The 17,534-nt window shown below is 37.2% G+C and overlaps 2 protein-coding genes across 4 annotated transcripts in view; one reads left to right on the forward strand and one right to left on the reverse strand.

Moving 5' to 3' along the window:
* The window catches only part of CERT1 (ceramide transporter 1), a 154,650-nt gene extending 146,446 nt beyond the window's left edge, over window positions 1-8,204 (reverse strand). Inside the window, exons 1-2 of one of the 2 annotated variants that reach the window (XM_074206844.1) lie at window positions 8,070-8,204; window positions 704-838 (exon numbers count right to left, since the gene is read on the reverse strand). In XM_074206844.1, coding sequence (XP_074062945.1) covers window positions 704-838; window positions 8,070-8,165 — 231 coding nt within the window. In that variant the 5' untranslated portion in view covers window positions 8,166-8,204. The remainder of the gene's footprint in view (window positions 1-703; window positions 839-8,069) is intronic. The other variant, XM_074206845.1, reaches the window with a different exon arrangement.
* A 155-nt stretch (window positions 8,205-8,359) lies between these two features.
* POLK (DNA polymerase kappa) overlaps window positions 8,360-17,534 on the forward strand; it is a 107,537-nt gene continuing 98,362 nt past the window's right edge. The window contains exon 1 of one of the 2 annotated variants that reach the window (XR_012472451.1): window positions 8,360-8,856. The gene's annotated coding sequence lies outside the window, so the exon portion shown is untranslated. The remainder of the gene's footprint in view (window positions 8,857-17,534) is intronic. The other variant, XM_074206842.1, reaches the window with a different exon arrangement.

The raw sequence follows: 17,534 nt of genomic DNA on the forward strand, positions 1-17,534 counted from the left end.
CTTAAATATAGTACATAAGATGATGATTTTTATTCTCTAAACATGAAACAGGTGGTAGCAAGTAAGGATGCTACGTATGACAATATGTAGCTCTGCTAAACTGCATTTCCCCACCTACTTTCTTTTGTATTCTTTGCTAAAGGAAACAGTTCTTTTGGTAGGGTAAGGAAGAGTGATACATTTGGAAATCATGTGATGTGATAAGATAAAATTAATTTTTTTGAAACAACAAAAACTAATTATTGTTTCTGAACACTTTCAAAACATCTCCAATTTTTTTCTTTCAAGTATCCAAAGCTCTTTTAGTTCTAAACTGTTTTAAAGTTCAGAATCTATTTATATTGATAGATAACATCACAGTATATAAAAAATATTGCAAACACTTCTTTGCCTTGATCACATAACCCCAAATTATGTTACATTTCATTAGAAGTAAATCAAAAGTCCACCTTTCAATTCAGAGTAATGTAATAATCTATTATGAAAAAAATATTTTCTCTGAACTGAAGAAAGTATTTCATTCACTTCTAAAAACAGACCTTTTTGAGATTATGACTGATAGTCCTTGGCTGCCTTCCTGAAATCCTTTAACTCTTCTAATTCCACCAGCATGTATTCCTCACCCACAATGTACATTGTACAATGTTCAAAAAGTTTGTAGCACAAACATTTTAAGGGTAAAATATTCAAAAAGTGAACTTACCGTAATAACAGCCTTGCTGAGACAGATAGATCCCCGACAGCCATACTCTGTCTCATCCTCAGATTTGTAGTAACTTAGAGTGTTATTTTTCAAAATTACCCAACGATCCTGCCACCCATGAATGTAGTTTGTCCACTAAGGGAGAAAAGAAAAAAAATACATATGAATTTAATATTGAAGACTAATTTACTGAACTAGTGGTTAACTCATAAATTGAGCATAATGTTTTCACTTGTTTTTTTTGTCTTTTTTTCAATATGACTAATTTCACATGTACAAATTGACATACTGCTTGCCTTCTCAATAAGTGGAGGAAGGGCTGGAAGGAGAGAATTTGGAAGTCAATTTTTTTTAAATCAAAGTTAAAAAAAGGGACAATGACTATCTAGAAAATAAATGAATCAACATGTCTTTATTAAAAACAGATTAATACTAGATTAATCCTCTCTCTCCTTTTTGGATGGGGTTACTTATGTGCAAGATCAGGGGAATGTTCTAACCTAGATCTCATTTCATTTTCTTATTTAGAGAGACTAAAGTCTTCCAGGTTGGAAGCGCAATGGCCACTCATAAGCCAATCTCACAGTTGACTGTCATGCAAAGTTCGATCTACTCTATTTGTGACCTGGGCTGGTTCATCCCTCCTTAGCAGCCTCATGATTAATTTCTTACCTCCCTGCTCCACCCCCCTACCACTCTCATGTTGGTTCAGGACTTAATGTGTCCCAATGCAACCCAAACTAGATTAAAATGTAATTGGGAAATATTTAACAAAAATGCAGATTAGTAGCCCCTATTTCTACTTGAGTCTGACATTAAACCAGTCCCAGCCTCCCCCAGGAAAAGGGTTATATATAGTACACCAACACATCCAACCTATCTAGATATTAGCAAAGAAAAAAAAATCTCATGCTATTCTTATAGAAAACATGGATCAAACAATATTACAATTAAAGAAATATCAAACTGGTTAAATGGGAAGATTTGAAAAAATAGCATTTGATGGTTCATTGTCAACTTGGAAGGGAAGCACTCTAGGTTGTCAGTCCTGTGCCTTTTAACCTTTAAAAAAAATCAATGCTATTATCAAAGTGGTAGAAATGTGGGAAGAACTGCTGACAGAACAGAGACAGGAACCAAAAATGCCTCAATGGGCTAGAATCTTGGATGGAATATAATGAGATGAAATCAACTAGGGGGAAAAAACCAAAGTCTTTATACTTCTATATTTTTAAAAAATTAACTTCACAGGTACATGTTGTGAAAAGAATGGTTAGAGAACAATCTGAGGGTTTTATCGAATTGCAAACTAAATATAAATCAGGATGACATGGAAGCCAAAAATACTGATAAGATCTTAGGCTACATTGAGAAGAATAGTTTTCAAAAAGAGGGAGAGCATGGTTCACCTGTACTCTGTCCTGATTTAGGACATCTAGAAGAATGTGTTTACTTCTGGACATCACATTTTAGTAAGGACATTAACAAGGGGTAATTAGAACATGTCACAAGATTTGAAGGAACCCCAAAGAGAAGAATTAAAGCGGACATGAAAGCTTTCTTCACAAAATGGCTTAATTCAGTTTGGCCATAAAAAAACAGATGAGGAGCAAGGAATGGGTTGAAAGGTGAATACATAGATTTTTAGTTCAATTGCTTCTTTTACCCATTATAGTTACCCAGATGGAAGGGGAGAGGAGAGAAACCGAATTTGGGTTTTCCTCAAATTAGGAGTTTTGCAGTAAAGATTAAATAGATGTCTCTTAGATACTCTACAGAAGGAATTCTTGTTCACACATAGTAGGTGAACTAGGTTTAGAGTTAAAGAAGGATTCTTCCAGCTATCTTGGGACTCCTAAAGTCCTCAGCCCTCATTTTTAGAGAGGGTAATATTTGGCTAAAGTCACATAGCCTTTGACAAAATCAAGATTTGAACCCATACCCACTGATTCCAAATCTGATGCTTTTATCATGCTAGTCACTGAGGTCCCTTTCAACTGTAAAATTCTGTGCTTCATTCTCTAAAAGAATTCTCCTTAATCAGCTTTACTCATTCCTCTTAAATACAAATAGGAAAAAATTGGCTTGAAGCAGAGGCTTTTGATACTTATGCAACTTCTTGGCTGTTCTTTAAGTTCCCATTGTAGAGCTCTCTCAATTCTTTCATTTGGGACCTTCATTTTCATGTTTCTTTTTTATTCTTCTTCCCTGCCTCACTCCATACTGATTGAAATTCTTTATAAAACGAACATTTCTGGGGACTTGAAGTGTTTCATAGCATAAAACAATCACAGATATTTTCAGACATTTTCCTCCTAATTTCCAATAATCTCATTTAACAGTATTTCACTATCTGAACTGACATCTATTTGAAGTCTAATAATCCAAAATTTCCATACCTGTGATTAAAAAATAAACTCTATCAGTCATGCCATTAGTATAAGGAACTATAACTATTAAAAAAAAACTTATATTCTTAGAATTCAGTCTGGGACCCAAAAAAATAAATGCCTAGTTAGATCACCATCAATAGTTATCTGAAGGATAACTTGATAAAATCATCCTGACTCTACAACCAATTCTTTTTCCCACTATTCCATGTTTCTATTCCATATTTGTTATCTCCAAGTAATTTGCAAATTAAATGCTACTACACTAATGACTCATAACACAAAGATCTGGAGTTACAAATGAGTACACAAAATGAGTTACAAAAAGTCCAGTAATCTAAAGTGGTCACAAAGAATTTCTGATAAATTCATATTTCAAAAGAATATAAAGAGTTCATCATTACATTTAGAGAATGGGTAGCTAATTTTCCAAGATGAAAGTATATATATATATATATATATATATATATATATATATATATATATATATTATTTTTAATCAAGAGCAACGAGAATTTTTTTACAAATATACTTCAGCTGCTTCCAGCACTCATCTTTTTTAAAGCTATAACTAATTGCCATGCAGAATCTGGACCCCTTATGGAGGTACAAGGTTTTTACATATCAATAAACTACAGGTTCATAAGTAAAATTACAAAATTAAAACATCCATTATCTGAACTATAAAATCCTCTCCTATTCCCTGTCTTCTTCCAACTTTTCAATGACTCACATCCTCTGGTTAATATTTAAACTCATTGTTTCAGTAATTGGGAAAAAATGAAATACTGGAACTCAAAATCTTACCAAAATGAATGCCGAAAGCTACCTTTACATGTAATTGAGGAAAAAACTCAGTGCTTTAACTATCATATCTAAACTATCCTTCAACCAAAATCTGTTATTCCATCCCTGATCTATCATACAAGCTCTTATTCCATAGATTACTAAATACTTCCTTAGTATTGAGTTTGAAGCTCAAAAAGACATCAAAATACAAGTATTCTAATTCCTCTCTCCATCCCACCCCATCCCACCTCTAGAAAAAAAACTTCTATATTTTTCTGTTCACCATACCATGATTCTCTCTCCCAATTACCCAGAGTTAAAATTTTTGAGTCATAATTCCTCTTGATCTCTTAATACTAATCACCAAGTCAATTCAATTGTTTATGTCCAAATAGCCAACGATTGAAAACTGTAATACAGTAATACAGGAGATATCATATATACATATATATTATACACACACACACACACACACACACACATATATATGTAAATAACTGTAACACAAAGCAGCACAATTGAAACAGTTGTAGAAAAAGTGTTTGCAAAAATATTTTGGGGTGATGGGGGTGGGCAACAGGAGGATGAGGGGAGACACAATAGAAGGTAATGTCCTCAAGGGAAGAGAATGTTTCCCTTTTTTATCTTTGTATCCCTGGCAATAATTACATATTAAGTACTTGATAATAAATGCAGGAGAAGATTGTAACTAAGCAGAGCTGTGCCACAAGAGAAAGGAATTCCATTCTAGGGATGGAATGTGTGTGTGTATGGGGGGGGGGGGGGGAGAGTCCAACAAGGTGAATACAGCACAGAGCCAGAATAAGAAAGGAAGAAAAAGGTAGAGGAGTGGCAAAGAAGCATATAGTTTTGCCAAACCACAGAAAATATTAAGTAACATAATTTGAAATAGGACTGGAAAGGTAAACTGGAGTCAGATTAAGGAAGTCTTTGAATGTAGTTAATGCATTATTTAGTAGGAACAGGGAGTCACTCAAAGTTTCTAATTAAAGGAATGATGTGACTAGGAATAATTAAAAACAATTACTTGAAAAACTATGAAGAATGGACTGGAAAAAGTGGGAGATTGAAGGAGAATGTCAGTTCAAATCCTGTCTCTGTTTTTTAAAACCATATGTAACCTTGAGCAAGTTACAATTTCCTTGACCCTAAGTTTCTTCTTCTGAAAGATAAGAGATGGCCTCTGAAGTTTCTAACTCTAAATCTATGATCCGATGAAAAGAAGCAAGAAGAGCATCTAGAAAGATCACTATTACAATAATCCCGAGGGGAAAAGACTAAAACCTGGATTTGGGTGGATACAGAGGGAAAGTAAAAGAACAAATATAAAACACAACAAAAAGGCATAATCTGTACTACTTGGGAAATGACTAGAGCACACCATGTATATATAACTTCCTTAGTCTTAGAATCTCTAGCTCCATTTAAAGCAGAGCTCAGGAGTCACCTCCTACACAAGGCTTTCTCCATCCCTGCAGCTATTAGTATTTTTAAAAGTTATTTTGTACCCAATCTTACATGTCATATTCCCCACCCCACTGGCTCCTTGAAAGAAAGGACCATTTTGTTTTTTGTTTTTGTCTCTCCAATGCCTTACACATGATTATGTAATATTGTGAAGAATTGATCTTGAATACCACTACTAAATAAATCTTTTAAAACCACTTTTTATGTTCTGCTTAAAAAACCTAATTGCCTAGAGAATCAAGTTAAACTTCTCACCCTAGCTTTTAATTGAACTTCATCTTATTTATTCAACCTTTTCTCCTCATTTTCTATTCCTTTCCCTTCCATGTATAGCCAGATTGTAATATCCTCCAACTTAATTTCTACCTAGCTAGGTCTCACCTATCAAAGCAAATTCCACCTCTTAGCTTTCTTGAATCCCACATAATAACCACCTCATAAGATGTCCCACATATAATGCCACTGGATCATACACTACCATTCATATGCTGTTATTTGTAAAAATGTGTTTGTCTTGTCTCCACCAATGAGGCAAAGAATAGATCTACATTTTATTACCCATATAATCACGTAAAAAAAAGTTTGAGTGACACAGTTCATACTTCAATACTTCTTGAATAGTATCTCTTCCACAAATCCCTTCTGAGTTAAAATGTACTCTATACAAACCATGAACTCACCTAGCTTTACAAATGCATTTATACTAAATCCCAAACTTTTTGGATGACAACTCTACACTACCGAAAATACCCACTGGACCTCACCCATAGAAAGATATTCATCAAAACTACTGATAATCAGAATTGCTGTTGGGAGAGTCTTGAAACTATATCCTTGTCAAAATACCCTAAAACCTGTTTAAGGAAATTTCCTACTTGAAAAATGTATATTCTTGACAGTTAACTTAAGTGTAATTCTGTATTACATATACTTTCAAGGCAATCCAAGTACTCTAGGACTGTCCTGGGAAAGGGGTTTGAAAATCTGAGTTCTTCTACTTGGCTCCCTGATCTTGAATAAATCAATGTGTCTGACCACCTTTCCCTCCTCTGTAAAAAATAAGGTTAGAGCAGATGTTCTACAGAGTCCTTGCCACTTCTGACATTTGCTGACAATATAGAAACTGAATAGGAAAAGGAAGATTTTTAAGGCCTTTTTTAAAACTTAAAAATCAAACCCTATACCTCATCAGGAAAAAAAGGTAAAAAAAGGTTTTCCAGAATTTTCTCTGGAGAGTGTGTGTATTGATGCCATAGTACATTTCATTTTTATTAAGTACTTAAAACTATTGTTTGGTAACTCTTCTAATCTAGATAAAGTAGGTAGCAGTAATGTGGAGGGTTGTGTCCTGAGAGTAACTACTAGATGCAAAGAAGGATATACAGTAGGAGACATATAGATGTACATCGATATATATGTATGCATAGATGTAATACAAAGAAGGATATACAATAGAAAAAAGGTATATATAAATAAAATATATATAAAAATAACATAAGCAATAGAAAGTTTCACCTCATGGAATGAAATAGTGTGAATATACTGCTGACCATGTTTATCAAGATCAGAAGGGTTATCTTTCACTATCAGTGTTTTAAGGATCACATTAAATTGAATGTTGAGTTCCTTGTGATCAGAGGAGGTTTGTTTTGGTTTCCCTAGCACCCAGTAAATAGTTAAGTGCTTAATAATAACGTTGTTATTGTTCAAATATCCCTGTAGTCAAAATACAGTTTTTTCAAAAGCCTGTTCAATTTAAAATGTGCTCAAAAACATGTGTTCAATGCAAATTCCTGAGATGAGAGCTCTAAGAATTTCTTCCTTCAATTGTAAGTACTGGGGTGGGACTAAGACCCAAGAAACCTTCAAATGCCCCAATACAAGATATTCTATTTAGTGTGTCAGGACTCCTAAGCCTTTTTCATTTTAGTCCATCTGGTGTAAAGACAACATTAAGTCTAAATACCCCATGAAATAATTTCACAAACCAAGTCCAAACGGTTAACCAAAACTATGAGCTTACTCTTAGTCCTGTGGATTTCTTAATACTCAAGAGCTGCACATGACAAGATCTCATGACAACTATGACAAATCTAACTCCAGGGCTTTCTCAAGGCTTTTGGGAAAACATTTAGTGTGTTTTGTGTACACACACACACATATATATTTCACTAAAGGGTGAAGACTTCCCACACACACACACACACACACACACACACACACATATATCTATGTATATTTAAATCAATTTAAATCAGGGCAAGATAGCACCGCACTCCTCTCTCTACAGTCTCCACCACCACTTAAATAAGCAACTGGGACTTTTAACTCGGCTCAGCCACAGCTGGGGGGGGGGTCGGAATGTGCAGTCGCCGTTACCAGGTGAGACCCCAGATCATACCATCAGAATCAAGACTGTGAAAGCTCCAGTGCGAGTCGGATCCCGCTCCCCAACCCCCTCCTCCTCCCCGAGCCCCGAGTGGAAGCACCGGCTGCCCAGCCTCTCCCCGAACTTAAAGGTCGGGCTCCTGTCTGACGTGTCCCAGGTTATTATGAATGTTTCCCCGGCGTCACGTGGGCAGCGCGGGGCTCCGGCCCGGAGCGGGCAGGGCCGGGCAGCGCCCCCCGCTCTCACCTGGCAGCCCCGCCCCCGGGCCCCCCGCCGGGCTCCCCGTGACCCCGGCGCGGCCCGGCCTCACCTTGCTCAGCACCCCGCAGAGCTCAACAGGCGGCCCGGACTCGGTCTCCGGATCCTCCTCCGAGCCCGACGAGTTCCAGCTCTGGTTGTCCGACATGGGGGCGCGACAGCCCGCCGCCCGCGGCGCGCCCGCACAGGCGCCCAGCCCCCGGGGAGGCGCGTCCGGGGTCGGGGCCCGGGCCCGGCCCGGCGCCGGGGGCGGCAGCAGGCGGGCCGGAGCGCGAGCCGCGGGGCGCCGCCGCGCCGAGCGGGGCAGCGGGAGGAGCGGCGCGGGGAGCCGGCCCTGCCAGCCGTCGGCCGCCGCCGTCACTCCCGCGCTGCGCCGGGCGCCGCCACCCGAGCCTGTCCCCCCGGGCCGCCGACGTCGGGGGAGGGCGGCGGAAGGGACAAGGTGGTGAGGGCGGACGAGACGCGACTGGAGGGACGGGGGGTCGCTCACACCTCCGCCGCCGCCATCTTCCTGGCTCCAGCTACTACTTACCCTCCCCCTTCTCTTTACCCCTCCCCTTCACCCCTCCCCTTCTCCCCGCCCTCTTCTCGACCCGCCCCTCGGCGTGTGACGCAATACGCAAGGCTCGTGGGGGGGGCGCGAAGAGGGAAGGGGCGGAGCCGCGGCTCGCGCTAGGCGGAGCGACGAATCCCAAACCGAGTCCGCTTCCGGGCTGCGGGGAACTGGCGAAACCGGTCTGAAGCGGGGGCCGGCCGGGCGCGCTGCACGCTGGGAAGTGTAGTGCTCCGCGGAGCGCGCGGCCCGCCGGGAGCTGTAGTCGCGGTCCTAAGGCCCTTCGGTGAGTACCGGGGGGCGGAGGGTGGGCATCCCTGCGCGGTCCCGGACTCCCTTCCCGTACGTACCCTCTTCTCAACCTCCGGCCCAGAGCGCCTGTGAAGATGCCCCCCCCCCCCCGGCTGCCGGGCGCCGGCGGAGAGGCCGCAGCACCCCGAGGTGCTTCCGCCGCTCCGCGCCCCCGCTCCCAGCCGGCGGCGAGACGCCCCGCTTGGGCCCCCCTGCTGCTCGGGTGTCTGTGCGCGTGCGCAGCCCCGGGTGCCCGGGCCGGTAGGGATGCTGTGGGACCCGGAGGGGCCCCCGCGCACGGGCCGCCGCCGCTCTCGGCATCCGCTCAGCGCTCTTCTTGCACCTTGCGGGCAGCTCATCCGTTAGAACTGAGCGCGGGCGGCCTTCGTTGTCTGCCTATAACGGCCGGGAGGGTTAGAAGCGGGGCCAGGCCCGAGGCGCCTGTCACATCCCGAGGAGCTGCCCCGGGGGGCCGACAGGAGCTGTCCTTTGAGCCCCCCGCCGCCGTGCGCCCTCACCGGAGCGCAGCGCCTGGGCCCCCGCCCCGAGGGAGTGCCCGCTGCTGAGCCAGGCCTCCCGGTGGCCTCAGTGAGGGGCTCAGGTGGGAGCCCATCCCCTCCCTCCCGCGCACAGAGTGGACCTTCGGCCCCTGACTCCCCAAACGTTGTGCGCTTAAAATGTAGTTTGTCTTATCCTGCATCCCACCAAATTTACCTTACAAGTTTGATTTGAGGGTGCATGTGGTACTGGTATTGGCCCAAGCTGTAGTTTCTGTGAAATTTATCAGAATTGTCTTTAACTCTGTAAATAGAAATGCCCTACTCTTAAACTCCAGAAGAAATGTGGAAATTTCTGGAATACTTGTTTTTCTATGTGATTGTGTGTGTCTGTTTAATTTAAATACCTTAATTAGTTGTATAACCATAAGATGTTATGGGAATTGTTTTTGTGCCTCTAATAACTCAAGATTTGTTTTGGTTTCTTGACTTAAAAATCATGAGTTTTGTTTTCTTTCTGGTTAATAAATGAAACATACCTATTTTAGAATAAAATCTCCAGGTTGTACGGTTGTCTAACGTGGAGGCACAGCAGCTCAGTTCACATAGTATGGAACCAAGTTCAAATTACTGTCATATTTAAAGTAAAAACTAAAAATAGAGCATTAAAAGTCACAATTGTCATTCAGAAAATAAGATGGAAAAGCTTTTTCCATCTTCATTGAATAAGGAATTCAGAATGTTTTTCAAACCCAAGATGTTATAAATCAAATTTTGTTTTAGATTCATATTTACTAAAACTGCTACCAAATTGGATTTTTAAAAATATGTATCTCATTTAAAATTATGATTTCTTTTTAGATAATAATTGAGAAATTTAGTTCATAATACAGTTAATATTTATGGCAGCTTCATGTATTTGTTTAAAATCTACTTATATTACATTCTATGAATTTTAATTTAATTATATTTCTAACTAGCAGTTAGAATTATCATAGTCCTTACTCAGTCTAAAGTTATTTCATGTAGGAGAATACATGAGAAAATTTTTTAAAGATTCTTGCCACTTTGTTCCTCTTATAAACTGTTTTCACATTTTCCAAGTACAAGACCTCTTTACAGTGATTCGAATACAATTATAATTAAGATTTATTTTATTATTCCTATTTTACTTTGAAGAAATTACAATAAAATTATCTTATATTGGAATTTCTTTTGTTTCTAAAAAAAGCGTTGCATAAAATTCCTGTCTCATATACAGAGGGAGAACCTAGAGACCGTCTTCTGTTTACTAATACCAATTCAACAATATTTCTCCCATTACAGTCATCCCAGTTAAACATAACTACAATAGCATCCCTTCCTTTCTCTTCCCACTAATTGCTGTAAACCCTGTTAAAAATTTCCTCTGCCTCTCATCAACCTCTCACTACTCCTTCCTGGACCTGATTTTTATTTCTTTGGGGTTAGTCACTCCCACCAAACATCACATAACCAACACTAGACAAAAGAGGAGGAAAGGAACATTTCCTACTCCTCTCTCTCTCCCTGAAACAGTTCTAACATCTCACTAAATAGGGGAAGTAAAACCATGTTTTTTAAAAAATACATTTTCTTGATGCTTTTTTGTTTCAATTCATCATTTTGTACCATATACCCCCTTCCCCACCATCAGTCCCATAACAACAACAACAAAAAATTTTAGAGAGACTGATTCTGGCACTGTATAAGACTGCCCTAATATTAGCTTCCTCTACTTCTGTGAATGAGAATTTACATTTCATTATCTCTTCTCCAGTATCTTGATGAGTTTTTCATTTAATTCTAATTTGATTTCCTATTGCTGATTTTTTTTATTACTGTTATCATTGAATACATTATTCTTTTAATTATACATATTTTATTCTGATCATTTCATACAAATGTTCCCACATTTTACTGAATTCCATTTCTTTTTGCACAGTAATAGACTATTATGTTCATAGTTTTTGTAGTTATTGCTCATGGACAATGCCAGTTTTCCACTTCTTTGTTACCAGTATTTATAGCAGAGTGTTACTCTAAATATTTTTTTGCATAAATTGAACTTTTGTTTCTATCTTTGACGTCGTTGGGGTATGTGGCTAGTAGTAGGACAATAAGGTAATTAGACAGTTTAGTTACTCTTATTAAATCCTAATCCAAATCCAGAATGATTGGACCATGCTACATATATCTCCACCAGCAGTTTATCACTGGACCTCATTTCTCATAGCCCTTTGTGTGAAGTGATAGACGGACAGACAGATAGATAAAACAGATATGTGTACTTATGTATATTAATAGGAAGCAATATATGAACTGGCATTATGAAATAAGAGATTTGCAGAAATAGTACTGTATGGAAATAGACATTTGCATACGTGTGTGCATGTATTTCAAAAGTAGAATGTTCAATTGTATAAAATGTGCCAGTGGATAACCATCTTTTTAATAATTGTTGATTGCAGAAAGATAAGCAGTTAATTAGAAACTTACATCATTGCACTTTATGCAAACTGTTAATATGTATGTAAATATTTGTATTCAGTGGGCAGTTGTGCATGTATATTTGAGGTATCCTTTAGCTGTATCAAGATAAAAAAAATAGTAACTCCTAAAACATCTCAGGCCCCTATTTATCCCAGTTCTAGCTCATGAGAGCCACTGTCTGTTTCTTAGAGATGAAAGTAGGCATCATATTCATAGAAGTAGAAAGTTAGTGCCTGACTTAGCAAAGTGAAACAGCAAACATATCTTCTCAGAGAAACATTTTTATAAATGGTATTAGACCCTATGATATTAGTAGTAATAGGTCAATAGTAGATACATTATTGGTTAAATAGATTTTTTTTTTTTGCCAACCTGAGAATGTATTCCTATTATTTCATGGACTTTCTGAAAAAAATATGAGATCCAAACTATATACTTAGAACTATTTGAATACAACCCATTTATAAACTGGGCCCCACCTTATATTGATTTCCTTATTAATCATAGAGAATTTTAGAGAAAGAAGGAAACTTAAGATTCAATTTTGTCATTTTATGGGTAAAGAAACTGAGGTCCAGTAAGGTAAGAGGATTTTGCCACCAAAGTTGCATAAATAATAAAAGTATCAAAGAATGGGTCAAATTTAGATCTTCTGAATCAAAGTCTAGTATTCTTTACACTGAACATCCTATAGTAAATTTCCTTGCTATTAACTTGCATATAATAAGAAAAACATAAGAGTTTAGGTAGAAGAATTTTATAAAGCATTTTAACATGTAAGTTTTGAAATTTTTCAATGTATTTAAATGAGATTGGCCAAAATAAATGATTTTAGACTAGATAACAATTGTCTTTTTAAAAACGAAAACCTCAATTTTCACCCATATAGCTTTTAAATAAGAAAAAAGACATTGTTGAACTTTATTAATCATATAATTATTATTAGTCATATTGTTTATTAACAAATACATGTAATAACTGAAGTGTGATTTATATATTATATTAAATATATTGGTTATATAGAAATTTAAATTTTAGTTTTGTTAAGAGTCTCATTTTTGGGGGGTAGCTAGGTGGTGCAGTGGATAGAGCACTGGCCTTGGAGTCAGGAGTACCTGGGTTCAAATACTTAATATTACCTAGCTGTGTGGCCTTGGGCAAGCCGCTTAACCCCATTGCCTTGCAAAAACTTAAAAAAAAAAAAGAGTCATTTTTATTTTAGAAATGTAATTTTCTTAATACTCAAAAGGCCAAAATTTCTTAGTTTTAAGATTATAAAAAGAAATTTAAAGAAATTTAAAAATCACATGATTTTAATGAAGACTTTGGTTGTAGATATTGTATTGTTCTGACCATCGTGATCATTGGAATAATTTTGCCGAATAAGTACCTAATTGGTGCTTTTTAACAATTTCAGTGGCTACCACCCTAGACAAAATAAATAATAATATAAAAAGAAATTAATTTGGCATTAATACAAATTTAGAATGTAATAGGTTATGGTGGAAACTACTTTCTTTACTTAAATTCCATATTTCCTGGGTCAGCATTACCATAGCTGTGAAATCTGGTCCTCACCGGAGAGGAGATGCCATATACTATTCCTGACAAGGTTTTGGACATTGTAGGAAAAATTTGAACTTTATATCACCATCACATTCTTTTCAACTCAGCTAACATTTATTGTATGTGGGTGTCTTAAGTTCTTGAAGGCCATGCCAGTAGCATATATGCCCTGAAGGTTCCACCAAAACTGGAAAGTTTTGAGTATGAGGAGCAGCCTAGTTTAGAGAGGCTTAGCACCAGGAAAGTGAGGACTGTGAGGCTCTGAACATGAATAACTAAAGTATTGATGCTGCCTTCTACAAATACTACAGGCATTACAAATTCTAAAATATAAAAGAATTGGGAAGTCTTGAGCTGTCATAAAGTAAACTGATTTATAAAATAAGTGCCTTTGACTCTCAGGGAGCAAGATTTTTTATTGTTAAAAAATATATGCAATTTTCAAAAGTGATATTTCTTGTTGTGCCTTAGACAGGCCTAACTTGCCTACTATTCAGAATGATCTCCATACCACTAAATCATCTTTCTAAATATGAATTAAATTTTTGCTGATTTCTCTGACTCTTTTAAAATAGATTTTTACTAATATTTTTTGTTTTTACATTATCTAGATTTCTCTTTGTATTCTTTCTTCTCCCATTCCAGAGTCATCTTTGATACTAATAATCTATAACATTTATAGCAAAGAATTTTTTCCCTGTTAATATGTTTTAAGACTAGATTTTTTTTTTAACCCATGAAAACTCTGCTCTGAAATCGGTACATTTATTTGACAGTGACACTAGAAAGGAAGAAATACAAATAAGAAATAACATTCTTTAAAAGAATGTTTCATTAATTTCCAAGACATTAAAAGCGACAGTGTTTTGAATTTGAGTTATAGAAATATTGCAACAGTTAATAGGGAAAACTTTAAAAATTTAGGTTTCATAGAAAATGTTTTGCTTGATTTTAAATAGTTTATATCTTCAGTTTAAAGATTAACAAATAAATATTGTCATATAGGTTCTTATACAGAAAAGGATCTCCCATTCATACAGCACAATCATTCAGGATACCATGGAACCTGAAACAAAAGAAACAGTCCTGTTCACAGATAGGTGACAATAACTGTTGACAATAAACAACAGTCAAGGTATAAAGTAGAGAAATGTTTCTCACCAAAGGCATTCATCACTGTGATGCAGGAGATTGAGCACAGTCCAGGTCCAGCTAGAATGTGGATTATGAAATACTCCAGATGTTCCCATTTTGTGGATGACAGTGTGTTCATTGGCTTTGCAGAATATCTTGAAAGATATGCAGTCAAAGAATTGTGTTCTGTCTATACATTTAGGAAAAAAAGATAAGAAATATCAATTACCCTGATTTCAATATGTATTTGGATAGACAGCCTAAACAGTCTGTCCAATATTATATCTATCTGGCTGGGACCAGTAGTGTAGAATAACAGTGAGTTGGCCACTGAGTTGAAAAGGAAGAAAGTTATCTAGATTGATTTTGGGAATAAAATTATCAGCTTCATTTTTTGTGACAACTTTCTATGGCTAGTGCCTTTTGATTCACATCCTGAAGAAAGTATTTTTTGCTTATAGGCATGAAGTTTTAAGTAATGTGTGAATCTTTAGAGCTTTTACTTTCCTGATCCTGAATTGTATTTTTCTACATGCATTCTTTTGTCATTGTCTCCTGTGCCTTCCTTTCCTTTGTAATCACTGATTTTGAAGATAAATTTATGAGGTTCCTTTCACGTTTTTGCTAAAACATGCTTACATCTTTATCCTCTGCAACAGTAGTCAAGTGTATAAATTGTAATTGTCTTCATTGTAATCTTGCATTTACTCATGCTGGGAAAGGTAACCAAATACCCCATCAAATAATATTTTTGTTGCCTGTGAACACACTATGAGAAACTATCAACTTATTTAATCATCCTTCCAAAGAGCATTTGTTGCTTCCATTAACAATTTCTTTATGTTCATTTAAAGTAAGAATACAACTACTGGTATGAACCTCCAGCACATTAACAATCCTCTTGGTCATTGCTTGAATTTTATCTGCTAATAGTTAAATTTCATATTTGTAAACAGTCTAATCAGAGTAATTTTTTAAAAAAACAATCACTGCCAACCTTTCTATTACTTTACCAGCATTACTTTGGAAACAAAAGTTATGACTAGATGGGTGTGGGAGGCTGGTGCATTTTATAGATTTTTTTTCTTTCATGTGTTGCCAGGGCCAGAAATTCACTTCTTAATAGCCAATTTGTGGATTATAAACCTCTTATCCTTGGCTGGTTTGGTTCTTAAAAGGCAAATTCAGTGTTATAGATTCTTTACTCAAAACAGTTCCAGCCCAGTAGAACCTGAGAGAAGTGTAGTGTCCTTGAAAAAAGTAGTAAGCTAAGTCAAGGGACTGGTCTAAGGACCAAAGTTTCCTCATCTTTAAAATAAGATGGTTAGACTAGATGTTCGCTAAGATCACTTCTAGTTATAATTCTATGATCCACTGTCTAATCAACACCACTCCTTACTTTCCCAGTCACATTGGCAGTCTCTTTAGACCTCATTAAAATTGTTCTGCAGTTTTCTAATCAATGTTTCATGTAACTTAATGCATTTTGGTCTCATTCTACTAGATTGTAACTTCCAGGATGGCAGGGATTATATCTCCTCTTAATTTTGTATCTCTTATTACAGTGTTCTACACACACAGTAGCACTTAATAAATGTTGAATAATGAATTGTTTAGCTATTTGATCAAACTACTATAGATATTCTAAGACAAAAGTCTGTAACCTTTTTTTCCCAATATTTGACCCTTCTCTAGATATTTTTAAATGCATAAAAGAGATGGGATTAGAGAAAAATCAGTTATATTGAAATAAGGTCATTGAATCAAGTTAATCGTGTAGCAATCAGCAATTTGTTCACCATACCTAATTCCAATTCCAATTCTTAGCTTTATTTAATGTCCCCTGAAAATTTTAATTTTTACAGATAAGCAGTTGAGCCAATGAATGTACAAGTTATTGTAATATTAACTTGTACATGCAAAGCATTTCTAGTCTTAAAGAAAAGCTCTGACTGATTACTCACACTCATGATTTGCTGTGGACTGAGGTCAACATTTAATTTTAAATAGCATATTTTTAAACTTAAATTTTTTTGGCACCTAAAAATACCTTAAACCAAGTTATTTAACTGAATTTTTCACTTTTCATTCACATATTGTTGAATTAATCAGCAATTTATTAAGTAATAGTCTGTGTGTTTAATAAGTGATACTCTTAAGTGGTTACTGGTTCCAGTTTAAGTGGTTAATGAACTGACATTTATTAAACAACTACTATATTCCTGACATTGTTAGGATACAAAGATACAAAACAATTTCTATCCTCAAGGAGCTTATGTTATAGGAGAGGAGATAACATGTACATAAATATGTAGAAAATAAATAGTAATTTTGGGGAAAAAGGTACAAACATATGTAATGATGAGTTGAAAGACTTTGTGTTAGGTTCCTGCCAACTAGCTTATCCTTTACCCAGATGAATATTGAAGAGGCAGGAAACAAGGATGGAAAATTCTTTACAAAGTTTTCCATTTATTTTTTGTTTGTTTGGTTTTTGCAAGGCAAATGGGGTTAAGTGGCTTGCCCAAGGCCACACAGCTAGTAATTGCATTAATTAATTATTAATTATTAAGTGTCGGAGGCCAGATTTGAACTCTGGTACTCCTGACTCCAGGGCTGGTGCTCTATCCACTGTGCCACCTAGCTGCCCCAAGTTCTCCGTTTATTAAACCAAATACAAGTGCTTAAATATCCTCCCCAGTCTCTGGTCCTTACTCCCGTGGCACTCTCCAATCAACCAGTAAAACAAAGCTGCTGTGCTTGAGGACACCAGGTGATAAAAGTTTACTTAGTACTCTCACACGCAACAGTCCCTTACAAATCCCCCTTTTTTGTTTTTTGAGGTGAAACTCCATAATTCAATTACACAATGGATGCCACTTCAGTTGTAAACAAAAGTTCAAAAATAGTATAAACAAATATCAATAAAAACAACTAAGCATCCAAGTAAATTAACATGAATTAT

This window comes from Macrotis lagotis, chromosome X (assembly GCF_037893015.1).
Source record: "Macrotis lagotis isolate mMagLag1 chromosome X, bilby.v1.9.chrom.fasta, whole genome shotgun sequence".
Taxonomy (NCBI): Eukaryota; Metazoa; Chordata; class Mammalia; order Peramelemorphia; family Peramelidae; genus Macrotis; species Macrotis lagotis.